Here is a 13,135-nt window from a genome sequence, read left to right on the forward strand (position 1 = left end):
CAGCTTGGTCTTTACTCCTTCCAAAAGAACCAAATAGCAGCGATGATGAGAGTTCAAATCATAGCAGTTTTTCGAGTGATACCGGTGATTTCAAACTAGACGAGCTAAATCCGCACCTTCTTATAGAGCGTAATAATGATTTCTGCAATGTGAAATATTCAGATCCGCAGGAATATTATTGCGATTTACGCCAAGAATGGTCACATTGGATTGCCGAATCAGAACGTCTTGTTCGTGACTTGAAAAATCTCAACGCTCCAATCCCAACAAGGTACTCAATAACCATGCCTCGAATAGGTCCAGCAACTTGCGAGATGGTCGTACAAAGGATTAGAAAAGAAAACAACAAAACGCTAGCAAGACGTAAATTTTACATGCTAAAGTTGATCGAATAACAAACATCATCAACCGGTAGAGAACTAACATCTCTTGAAAAAAGATGTGTTAAGAAACCGCCAATATCGTTCTGAAAACGATATTGAGGACTTCTATTCTAATGACGATTAGGATCTATTTAGACTCACTGTCTTAGATTATGGGTCATTTTAAGTTTCTGACTAAAGCTGTTAATTTGTATTTTTATTTTATGATGAAGCCATAAATTTGAATTAGTTTGACATGTTTTTAATTCTTCAAAGTTTATTGTTAAAGTCTATTATTAATTGACAATTTCACAAAGAAACACAAATAAATTAGTACATAAAGGGTGTGAATTACATTATAGGGGAAAAGGTACAACTAATAAAAAACATAATCCATAGAAATATTATACTTAATAAACAAAATACATATAAATAATGAACAACAAGATAGCACAAATAATCTTCCACAATTTAAGTTTTTCTTTCAAAACTATTTTCTCGTGTTGAGCCTCTCTAAGTTTAGCCTTCAGCAAAATTCATTTTTTTTTTAAATCGGTGAGCAAGACCTCCAAACGTTCAATTTTTTCTTCAGCTTCCACAAGCTTAAATTGCGAGTCCAACTTAGCGATACCTCTAGAGATACGTGAAGTCGCGATATCTCTATCAAAAAGTGAATTTTTAAACTTCGCCGCCATCGTTTTATCCACGTGAATGCTATCTTCCCACCGAAAGTGTTTGCAACCGCCCATATCCTATAAACATTACAAGAAAATCAGTTTTTTAAAGTAAAATATATGGATAACGTGAAAAAAAAAAACACTAAAAAATGTAAAAACACTTACTTCGAGCACTTTACAACGCCTAAAACGGCAACCCAGATTATCTTGAATCTTTAATGTTTTTAGTTTACAGTAATAACTGCATTCACAAATATCGGGTTGTATAGAAAATATTGAAGTTTTAAAACTTTGACACATGTTTTTAAAAGTGCAAAAGTGTGTTGAAAGGGTGAAGATAGAGGAAATGAAATAAAAGAGCATGAATAAAGGTTAGGGTCGGGGGTTTTTGGTATGGGTTTCTGTGCGTGAAGCCTAGTTTGGTTCTTTGTTTTTTTAATGAGTAAGTTTGGTTTCACAAATTGTTTTTTGGGTTACAAAAGTGTCGGACTCATAACTAGGCAGAGTTGGCCCGTGCCAATGGTTGGGGTTGTATGCAGGTATTGTTGATGTATTTGTTAGATTCCGTTTTTTTATTGGGTTCTGTAGTCTCTGTAACCTTCTTCTTGGCGTTGTTCGGCAGAAATTACCTGTAGAGTAATGCATGATATTAAGATAAGAGTAGTCAAAGGAAACATAACACAACTAAAACAAATGGGAAGAGCTTCAATATGTCTGCATATTTTTAAGAGAAAATGAGCATATCCATAACTAAAGCAAATCATATGTTGTCATCAAGTATTTGTGTACCTGAACTCATCACAAAGATAGACATTTGCTAAGTCAATTATCAGTAGATCATCTAACAAAAGCTAGAAAAAATGACAGTCGAACAGATGAGCTAACCTGAGCATGCAGCGAACGTGGAGGCAATAGTGAAGATCTACATTGAAATACCCAACAAGTAGAACCAACAGTAGCTTCAAGTGCATTAAAAAAGCCAACCATATTGCAAAACAGTAGCGGATCTTTCACTGGTAACAAAATCGAGAAATAATGGTCGGTCATATACTGCGTAGTGTATCGAATGTGGCAACAGAAAATAGATGTCACTGGAAAATGCATATGTATACTAAAGTTAAGGTACAAACTGAAGTTGCAACATGCAACTTATCCTAAAGATTTTTAACCTTTCACTCTCCAAGAGTATATCAACATATTTTCCTTAGATATCTAGTATGCAGAAACAGTATTCTCTGGCTTTTAGGAAATTACATTAATCTATTTAGAGAACTCAGCAGAACTGAATTAGAAGATAAAAACAGAGAGACTTACAATAAGGGAGCTAACCATTTGAACCTCTATTCAGACACTTAAGAGAATCATATTCAAATACAAGCAGAGTTAGAGACAGAATATGCTATTAACAAACAAAATCTCCACAGGCAGAGTTAGATCTGAAGGAACTAACGACTCAATTAAACCTCCTAACTTTAGCTGCATAGATAAGAAGAAAAAAAAAACATTAATTGAACGATCATAGATAGGCAACACAGCGGTGTTAAAAAGAAACTAACAGTCTGTGCACCTATGAAGAAAAAAAGGTGTGGACTTATTACTTGTCATTGCAGGAGGCCTTCTATCTCCTAACAATATCTTTGCTGCCTCATCAAGGCAAACATATCAACCTGAATTGAATCACCACAAAGAATTAGGATCTGTAGACAGCAAATTGAGAAACAAGTAATCGATAGTTGAAACTTTTTGCTTATAGTGGTGCAGAGGAAAAGCTTGACAAATTTCTGTGTAAGTAGTCCCAGTGATTTTTCTTTCCTATTTTCTAATAAAACATAGCCCAATCTCTCAGAAAATAATCCCAAAAAAGCTGTATTTTTTAATTCAAAATAGTTGAATGGCATTTACAATTACCACATAAAAGATGTTTAAAAAAAAGGGATAATTTCAGAAACCTCCCTTCAGGTTTCGTTTCGTTTCACTGACCTCCCTTGTGGTTTACAATATTACGATTACCTCCCTTATTTTTATTTTTTTTGTAACAATTCTTTTAACCTATTTATTATTAATATATATAATAAAAAATTATGATTTGACCAACTTACCCTTTACATTGCACTTTTTTTGATAAATTTATTTCTTAAACATATTGTTAAAAAAATTATTTCCATCGATCTCCAATTACATTACTCTGAAAGTACATCGAAAACACCTTCCATGGCTCTGATGATTTTACCCAAAATGATGATGTGATGCTATCCCCTGGGAATCATAATATTTGCTTGAGTTCCTTGATTGTTTCAGTTTAACTTGGTTTCCAATTTTTTTAAGAGAACTTGTCAATCTGATAAAGAAATTAGAACATTGGATAATGTAATGCCAGTAGAATTTCATGGATTTGAGCTTATGACAAACACCAATGCAGGATGAAACTTTTGGAGGTTAATGGGATTACTTATCCTTTATTCTATTAATACAACAATTTCAAGCTTGGTACATCAATTATTAACTTCTTTTTTCTTTCCAAATTTTTGTTGAAAGTCAATGCTAATTTTAGAGAATTCTTATTCAGCTTTTCCATTAAAAGTTGCTGCAGAAATTTATATTGATGCTGCTCTTGATATCTAAGCATAATGAGAAAAATTTAGCTTCTAATTAACCAAACGGGATTGCTTTAAAAATGAATGGTGAATTTGTGAATTTTTTTTTAATCTACCATCTAAGGAAATTTAAAAGATTGTCTACAAAGTTAATTAAACATAAAGTACATAATAAAGGGTAAATTGGCCAGATCATAATTTTTTATATTAATAATATATAGGTTAAAAGAATTGTTACAAAAAAATGAAAATAAGGGAGATAAGCGTAATATCGTAAACCACGAGAGAGCTCAGTGAAACGAAGCCAAACCTGGAGGGAGGTCTCTGAAATTATCCCTAAAAAAGAAAACATACCAGATTTGCAAGGCGCTGCAGAGTTGAAACCAGAATTGGCGTTTAGTTTATCGGTCTCACATGAAGCGATTGGGTTGGAGTCTCTATCATCCTCATCATCATCTGAACCCTGAGGTCATATGGAGCAAAAAGAAAGGAAAATATATCATCTCTCTAAACATAGAGCTAAACCGCGCAATATTCAAAAAATGAGAACCCTAAATAACTTACCTTGACAGAGCTAGATCCATCAAATCCACTGCCATTGTCCTTTAGACCCTCTTCCTATCCAATGATTAATCGGTACAAGAAAAATGGCACTGCATTTAATACAGTACACGTGTTCTATGGAGAGGAAAAAAGTATCTCCCTGAACACTATATATATTTAACACAATGGAGTACTACCAAAATATCACATTCACCAAGTATTGGGATATTACAATGTGAACTGCAAAAATCACTTCTATTCATTCACCAATTATTGGAGATTAAGAAATAAACACAGTAAATCACCAGTCACAGGCTACCTAAAAAATTCAAGATTTAGTGTATAAAATAATATAAATGTGAAGTTGGAAATTACTGATGATAGAACAATCACATAAATACATCTTCTGAAAGGAGGCTGCTCTGATAACAGAAAAATCACACAAATAAACCTTCCAAAAGGGAAGCTGCAAATGATATTAGCAAAGTTGGTAGCTCAGGCTTAGGAATAGCAGGCATCTCGAGTTTTGGTAATGTTGGAAGTTCAGGCTTTGGAAATGTTGGCAACTCCGGCTTGGACTTCCTAATCCTCTTTAGTTCGATCTCTCAAAATGTGCAAACACTGAAGAAACACAGATTCTATTGAAATTCCGAAAACTTGTAACCGGCAGGTACCATCCACTTCTTCAAATATCTAGCAATATGGATAACTCAACTAACAAACACTGTGATACCGGTACAAGGCATAGACTCTCCATTTCTTTGTCTTATTAGAGGAGGTGTTCGTCAACAGACAATTAATTTCTTGTTTTCATAATAATAGCCAGAAAAATGAGAATGATATTAAGATTGTTGTACTGAACAAAGAATAGCAAAAGATCTACCTACATTAGAGGTTATTATAGAAATTGTTGGAAGAACTCACATGAAAATCAAGCTTCGTAGGCTAAGTTTACACTAACCAAGTATTTTGAACTAAAAACATGGAACTTAGCTTTTATTTATTCTTTAATGGTGTCGGTAATTGTAAGCGTTCTGCTTGATTAAAAGTACAACAAGTTCAACATAAAAATACAGTTGTAGGTCATAAACACATTGATCAATTACAGGATGTAGAAATTAAGCTTATCAAATTGCATTATGGGGGAATCCTCAAAAATGAATGATGCATGCAAGAAGTGCAAATTACCTTTTCATTATCTTCAGGCAAGCAGGAAAATCTTGCATCAATATCGTCATCAGGTTCGAGGGTAACTCTACATTCCCTTTCCTGAAATGGATAGCCAGTTATCAGCTTTGACACTATAGGGTAATGTATCACCAATCAACTTAAAATTGTAAACAAACTTCATCTCTCTCTTCAGAGATCTAAAAGATACCCTTTAGTTTTCTTCATTAGCATACCTTTAGTTTTCTTCATTAGCATAGAACATAAACTCTGCCTTAAAGAAGAATATCCTATGGTAGCATGGACCCCCAAACTCGCCATTTGTTCAGACTTCTTCAATTCTCTTTACTTTATTGAAGTACTACTGGAAAAAAGAAAAAGAAAAAAAAAGAACAACAAGCAGCTAGAGTTGAAAGGTAGACCCCCGATTAGATGAAACTTTAGTAGCTGTTTCTGCTGAATTTTTCTTCTGCTGCTTCTTTGGTTCCATAGAAACTGGAGAAACTATCTTGGAAAAAAAAAAAAACTTTCACTTCTAATAATTTTAACTCCACATACAATCTGATGAAACTTGGATCCTAGTGAGCATGTTTATTGCCAAATATTTCTTCAACAGGCCATAAAGGATGAGACAGTTTCTACACCATTTGTACTTCATATAGAATGAATATTAGTGTAACAAATTACCAAATGAGAAAAAAAAATACACCTTAATCTCTAACACAACATCCCAATAATTATATAATTGGACCCATATAGCAGATTTTAAAGGTACAAACAGATGAAACTTGAAGTATAACGAACTAAAATAAAAGCAATCACTAAGCAAAGGTAAAAAAATCAAATTTAGAAAGTAAAACATTAAGAAGGAAATTCAAAAGCCCGAGATAATAGGCTCCGCATATCTATTCTACAGAAATCATAATACTCAGATTCTTCCACTATTTCAAAATGCTAAATAAGAAACTTCTCTTTTAGCGCTCCTAATATTTAAAGGCGAAAAACCCAGCTACTAAAACAGAACAACTCAGAAGTTCCAAAAGCAAAGCAAATTCTGACACATGTAGTTCACTGCATATTCATATCATTGAAAAGGCGGTCGCTGGAAGATTTTGGGCTACAAGGGTACGTGAGAAAAGAGGGAACATAATTGATCTATACGATTCCCACCGTAGAAGTATGAAAGACAGCAGAAAAGGGTGTAGGAAGATCTAACAAACAAGAGCGGCAAAGAAAATACTAACCTGAATAATGCCAGACCCAGCGCAGAAGAGGATTGAAACGAAAAATCTGAAAGAGGGGATAAAGCTGAAGAAAATTTTGGACAAAGATGAAAAGCTCACATAGGTGATGCAGTCGGTACCTATTCTATGGACACATAAATAGCAGTGACTACCGGATGCCGGCAGATGTTTGACTTGTTGGTACAACTATGCATAACATAAGAACTGAAATTTACTATGATGCTCTTAAAACGAAATTTAAAGACGGAAAACAACCATGTCGAAACAAGGCTTTTCTATAATGTAGTAAAAGAAATTGCAGATAAATCAGATATAGACATCATTCACGTAGCAATTGTTAGATGTTACTTATATACAATTTGGAGCAAAATATACATCGATGGCTACATCATATACTAATAGATGTAAGAGTTACATTGTTTATATCAACTAATCTTACAATAGCAATAAGTGGCTGACGTGCATGAACTCAATGAGAAATGAATTTGTTACAAAAATCAATCATGCACCACCATATCCAAGTGCATCCCTTCTCGAATTTATAGGATTCCCAGTTTTATTAAAATTCACAACTGGTCAAACCAAGCAGAGAAGACAACATGAAACAATCTCTAGTACAAGATGAGAATATCAAGTAAAGTGAAAAGGGAACGAAGGGGAACATTCATGAGACATGAGCAAAAACATGAATATGCTCTAACTCTTAACTGCTCTAAAAGGAGAATGCAAGGAACTATTTGAACCGGAAGTGATTTTTGTTTTGCTTTGATGATGGTGTCAGCAATACGGCTTAACACGTACGTTTGGTCGGGGAAAGATCAATGTTCATAAGCGGATACCAAACTATTTTATATATAGTCATCAGTAGATCACAATTGAGTTCATTTCGGTTACAAAAAAGAAATGATAGAAAGAGTGCAACCAAATTACTCACACATTATATGGAGCAGTGAAAGCACCTGAATTTTCTGAACATGAATGACCATGAATTTTTTTCATGAAGGATACCTCGATCACCTGCATATTGTCAGTAGCATCATGTTACCAAAGAGCATTAATATATTTTTGAGTATGCTATTGAACAAATATAAGAAAGTTCTGCAATCACCCCAACAGCGCAGATCAGTTCTACATGAATGCATGCACCAAAATATCTATTTCAAGACATGTATGTGTAGAGGAGACACAGGTCAGCAAGAAATAACCAGCAAACAAGTGCAAAAAAAACTAACCTGAAATTGAGAGCTGAGACCAGAAACAAATTAGAACCCCGTCCATAACAAGCATTGCTGCAATGCAGTCTAACGGAACTAATGTGATCTCACTCCTACAGCCTGCACCTAAAACTTATGACTTATTTGATGACATAGCTCTTTTATCAGATGGATAAATTGTTTACCAAGATTCTCGTGAAAATGTTTTAGAATTTAGAGTTCTTGGAGTACATGAATTCAATTGCCCTGAAATAAAAGGAGTAGCTGATTTCTTACAAGAAGTAAGCCTCATTCACAGCTGATATTTTTTAGTATTACAAATAGCGGAATATTTCAGGTTTCTGATTGAGTCTTTTACTGTATCGATAACTGGTGAGGTAACGGAAGGATCAAGAGAAATATTGAGCACATTTTGTTATTGAGAGGGAATTTTGTGAAAAATTCCAGTCATTTCACATTGGTCAGAAGCTAAGAGATGAGCTTGTGTCCCTTTTGACAAATCCAAAAGCCACCCTGCTGCTCTCTAACCAAACAAAGTTATGGTGCTAACAAGAAGGAACTACAGAAAGCTTGGTCAGCTAGAGAATTCCTTCTTGTGAAGAGGAATTCATTCATATATACACACACACACACATATTTTTTCAAAGAATTGAGTTTTTTTACCCTTTTAAGTTGTTGAATGCTAATCTAGAGGTAAACAAAGTGTTTTGTTTTGCTCTCCAGCTTATCAATGGCTTAGAAAACCCTTTTCTTCTGTAATGAATAATAAATCATGTCAACATATAATTAAAATGCAAGCATGATAACCATGAAAATAATTCCAATTCATAGCATCAAGACAACATACATAGCTAAATGGAAGTTTATAGCTTTTAGACTTTTGAGGCCTTTTAAGAGCTCCATGGAACTCCTGCGTGCTGGAAAGAAGATTTCTTTGGAAAGCACCATAGATGAATTTGTGCAAGTATATTTATGCTTCTGATGTGGATCAAGGTCAAGGGAAAATAAATTAATTTTTAGCAACAGAGTGTGAAAGCAACTTTATCTTTACTTCTGCCTATATAAGATTCTGTAAGAAGATCACTAATATGACTACACAAAAAAGGTAAATTTTGAAAAGGCATTTCACATATGAAGCTGCTACCATCATGTGAAAGACTTTCCAGAAAAATGAGGTGAAAAACTGCAAAGGCATAATAGAGAAAAGGAACAGAAAGGATAAATTTTATGCTTAGGAAAAAATGAGAAGATGCAATAAAGGTAAAGCACAAAGGTCCAGTTAAAGTGGAAAGGAACTAACCATTTATGCAACTTATCATATATATAAGAACATGCAACTGGAGATATGCACACCATTGAAACTTTGTTAACCTTTCTAACCTTAATTAGAAAGGCATTGGGCGTACCTGCTAGTTATTACTATTCAAATGATTAGGCGTACATGCTAATGCTAATGGCAAATAGTTCGACATATGCAATGTGACATTGCCCATTATATTCCCACATGATTTACACCCAGAGAATGGTAAAATAGAATGCCGTAAGACGTACTGGTTGTATTGCACACCAAAAGCAGTTAATAAATTCTCCGAAAAAAACAGTAATTCCACATAAGTTGGTTGACCTTAGAAACTAAAAGGTAATTAACCAAAAATCAGCCGGGCGTCAAACAAATATGAACTTCATATAAAAGGTCAAAGAAATTACCTCAAATGAGTACTCGCACAGAAGAAAAATAATTTTAATAGACTCAAAAATAGCCCTACTACTTCTGGCACAAATTCGGAGTAAAAAATACTTTGATAGACTCAAATCATTCTCTTTAAAGAAATTCTATTTACATACTTTACCTTGCCCAGAAATTCCTCAGAGAAGAAGGGGTTGAGAGGAGCCACTGCCATTCCTCTGTTGCAAAATTAGAGATCGAAGGTTCACAATTTAGTTTCACTATACCCTGAACTAAGAGAAAAAACATTAAAAATATTAAAATAGTTGTGAATATTAAAATATATATACTTGTACCAAATCTAATCTACTGTCATAGAAGTAATTATGGATGCAATGTAGTCCGTCTTACCTTTCTTAAGAAGTCATTTATTTCAGAGCTTAATCTACTGAAGCTGATGTAAAAAAAAAAAAAAAAAACCACAGAAGATTCTTGATTGTATCTTACTCGCTAAGCCACTACTTGCAGAGCAGTGATGCTGCAGAAGTTGGAATATTTAAACTATCATAACTATAATAAAAAGTCTGCAAATCTTCAAACCAATGGGAAAGAGGCCTTCAGAATGCAAATTTCCAGACACCAACTCAAATAACCAATAACTTGAAGCTCTAAACTTGAACTTTTACTTTCCCACAAATTCACATTGGGATTTTCCTTTTTAAATGTCTTCCTGGATTCCAATGTGCGGTAGCATACATGACCATTTGTCGGTTACATCACACAACTATAATACACCACTGAATCTAAACTTATTATAAGAAAACAAAGCCTAGAGGAATATGAAGAAGGCACTGGTAGGCCTGTTAAGCTTATTAGATCTTTCTTGGCCTCTTTGTCTTTCTTGACCTTCCTTTCTCCATTGAAGAATTGGAGTGCCTGCTTCTCTTTAAGTTCCCTAATATATTATTAGTTCATTGAGGAAACTTTCAGTGATATCTTTCACTCTCTAGCAGCAGGTTCTTGATTTTTCAGAGTAATCGAGCCAAATTAGAAATGAAAAGTTAATTAATGTCTAAGTAGAGGGCATATATTTTTGTCAATTTCCTCCGAAGTTTCTACTTTATAAGCTACTTTCATAAAATTTCTTGTTTACACTTTGCTGTAAAAACTTTCTTACTGTAGTAACAATAATTCTTCATGAATTCAAAAATAAAATAAGAAACATAATCACTTCAATTTATTGCAACATATTGAAGACTAAAAGGAAATCTAAGAGCTCAATAGGGAAACTCTTTTTCTAGAATTGAACTTACAACAGATAAATAGGAGAGTGAAGTGGAGGGATATGAGGGTTAAATGCAAGAACAAATGTTCATGACCATGTAGAGAAAAAACTCTGTTAGTGCACCAGCTATCATTTTTTCCATATTTTCCTTGGGAGTTAATTTTCATACAAAACCAGTTAGAGCAGAATTTTAATCTACTAACGTAACAGCAGCCAGTATCAGTCAAGAGTGCATTAGATATTACTTGAGTTGAGGAAATTCCACTCAAATGAGCTTCTTGCTAATTAGCAGTGGCTTGCAAGTGTGCATGACTTTGTTAACTCATCATGTATGACCTCTAAGTTCATAATAGACACCAGGAAAGTGTGAAAAGGCTCCAATTCTAAGGGAAATTCTACCTAAAAATAAAAAACTATACTATACCCTGTTCAAATACTTCATCAAAAAAGAAAGGCTTAATACCTAGATAGCCCCTTAAGCTTGGAATGTTTTGTAAAATAGAAATATAAACTTACACAGCGACCAGATACACACCTAAACTTGGCCAAAGTGTATTTTTTAAACACATTTGTAATGCAGACCCAGTGCATGAGGTCCAAACGCCATTTATGTGGCAAATAAATAAACAATATTCCATGAAAGAAAATATAGTCCAAACACGTGTAATATTGTTTCCATGTAAGCAAATAATAGTCCAAAGCCAAATCATACCCCTCATTTGTTCATCCCCACACTTTCTTCAATCACAATAAAGATCAAATTCCTTGAGTTTGAACCACATCCCTCTAATTTTACAGTCAAAAAACATTCAAACTTCAACATGGATCAAGATGAAATCATGAAAAGGTGGAAATTTCATCTTTCGATTGGGGATTGTTGCAAGTGCTGGAAAAATTTGAAGAAACATTGTTGCAAGTGCCAGAAAAAAATTGAAAAATGTTGCTTCATCAAATGATGGTGACCCGGTGAAGAAGCAACTGTTTTGCCATATTTAGGAATCACCTTAGGACTTATAAACACATAGTAATTCCGAATTCTTTCATATATATTTGATTGAAACATTGATTTACAACATGGATCAACTAAATAGAAATAGCATACAAAATCCATAATTCCATCCAAATTGCAGAATAACATCAAAATGGCCTTGGAACATTAGATCACATCCAACAGTCCTAATAATAGCAGATACATGATAAACATTAATGTTAATCCAAGAACACACAGAATAAGCAGACACTTCTTCAAACTCGCCGCTTTGCACTCTTTCTCTTCATACCCTTTTGACACGATTCAGTAATCCCCAAACACACCTTAGGGTTATTTGGTTTGGAGACCAAGAAGTCTTCAACAATACTTTTTCTGCGCAATGACAGAAAACAACCCCATGACCTGGTGGTTAACTTGTTTGGAGATTGCAGATAATGAAAAAAGAGGTGAATTAGATTTATTTCCAATAATCTAAGAGAGATTTAGAAGAAAGCATATGGTATGACCGCTGAATTTTTTGCCTTCAACGGTGTTTTCAACGATGAAGAAAAAGAGCATGTAGGGCCAGGTATTTTATATATGTTAATGGGGGTATGGGCAATATAAATAAGGACTTTTTAATCATTATTTTTCTGTCTCATCAGCTTTAAGAAGAAGGCTTCACGCGCTCAAAAGAAAATACTCAGCACGCTATATGCCAGGGTGGACTTCGTGTTTAAAAAATACATTTTGAGCAAGTTTAAGTGTCTATCTGATCAATATATAAATTTATATGTCTATCTTACAAAATATGACAAGTTTATCCAGGTATTAAGCCAAAAAGAAATGATGCACAAAGGAAAATTGAAGGAGATTATTGAACTACCTAAATTAAAACAAAAAGGCGTGACTATAAATGAAGAAAAAGAATAACAAAAATGTCCCTCTTGAAAAGTCATGTTCCGTCCTCTGCAATACCAGAAATTGCTATCAAATAATGAACAACCTTGTTAGCTGAACTATGGCTAGTAAACACAACTTTCGAATACTAAATTCATTTTTAGAGATTATCTCTGCTGGAGAATGAAATTTTCAAGCTGTCATAGAACAGCGCACCTTTAATGGGAAGTTGCCCATCATATTTCAAAGCTATTTTTGATCAGACAATCTGGATTTAAGAGCGTCCTAATAGAGTCCAAAAAGATTAGTAGTTGGCAATTTCTCAAACACCTCTGGTGCAAGTACGGATGCAGTATGTCAAATAACAAACTTAAATCCATTCTTACTGGAAGACCTAAAACAGATAAAAATGAAGAATAAACCATGAAAACAGCAAATCCAAATACGCAGAATAGAGGTGTAACAATTAATAACTATTTAGCTTAAAATTTTAGGTGAAAGTAAGCTATATTT

The 13,135-nt window shown here is 33.9% G+C and overlaps 1 protein-coding gene across 6 annotated transcripts; it reads right to left on the bottom strand.

The window, feature by feature from the left end:
- Positions 1-689: 689 nt before the first annotated feature.
- LOC132644786 (uncharacterized) lies at positions 690-12,488 on the bottom strand. 6 transcript variants are annotated; one of them, XM_060361390.1, is made up of 10 exons: positions 9,652-12,467; positions 7,522-7,604; positions 6,588-6,633; positions 5,365-5,445; positions 4,198-4,251; positions 3,988-4,096; positions 2,638-2,706; positions 1,925-2,052; positions 1,205-1,668; positions 690-1,114 (listed from the first exon to the last, which is right to left on the bottom strand). In XM_060361390.1, exons 1-7 carry the CDS (start codon positions 9,700-9,702, stop codon positions 2,702-2,704), a joined length of 429 nt encoding a protein of 142 aa, XP_060217373.1. In that variant the 5' UTR covers positions 9,703-12,467; the 3' UTR covers positions 690-1,114; positions 1,205-1,668; positions 1,925-2,052; positions 2,638-2,701. The 6 variants fall into 6 exon arrangements, with proteins under 6 accessions (XP_060217373.1, XP_060217372.1, XP_060217370.1 ...); XM_060361389.1 differs by adding an exon at positions 7,820-7,921 and having other exon boundaries at positions 1,925-4,096; positions 7,547-7,604; positions 9,652-12,474; XM_060361387.1 differs by having other exon boundaries at positions 2,638-4,096; positions 9,652-12,473.
- Between the last annotated feature and the right edge of the window lie 647 nt (positions 12,489-13,135).

The sequence above is a fragment of the Lycium barbarum genome, chromosome 6, assembly GCF_019175385.1.
Source record: "Lycium barbarum isolate Lr01 chromosome 6, ASM1917538v2, whole genome shotgun sequence".
Classification (NCBI taxonomy): Eukaryota; Viridiplantae; Streptophyta; class Magnoliopsida; order Solanales; family Solanaceae; genus Lycium; species Lycium barbarum.

What these genes read in the sequence shown, in the direction of transcription:
- LOC132644786 (XM_060361387.1), bottom strand. Translation starts at nt 9,702, where the DNA reads ATGGCAGTGGCTCCTCTCAACCCCTTCTTCTCTGAGGAATTTCTGGGC. An exon ending in CTGGGTCTGGCATTATTCAG is followed by an intron (nt 5,446 to 6,587) that starts GTTAGTATTTTC and finishes TATCCATTTCAG; the next exon opens with GAAAGGGAATGTAGAGTTAC. An exon ending in TGCCTGAAGATAATGAAAAG is followed by an intron (nt 4,252 to 5,364) that starts GTAATTTGCACT and finishes ATCATTGGATAG; the next exon opens with GAAGAGGGTCTAAAGGACAA.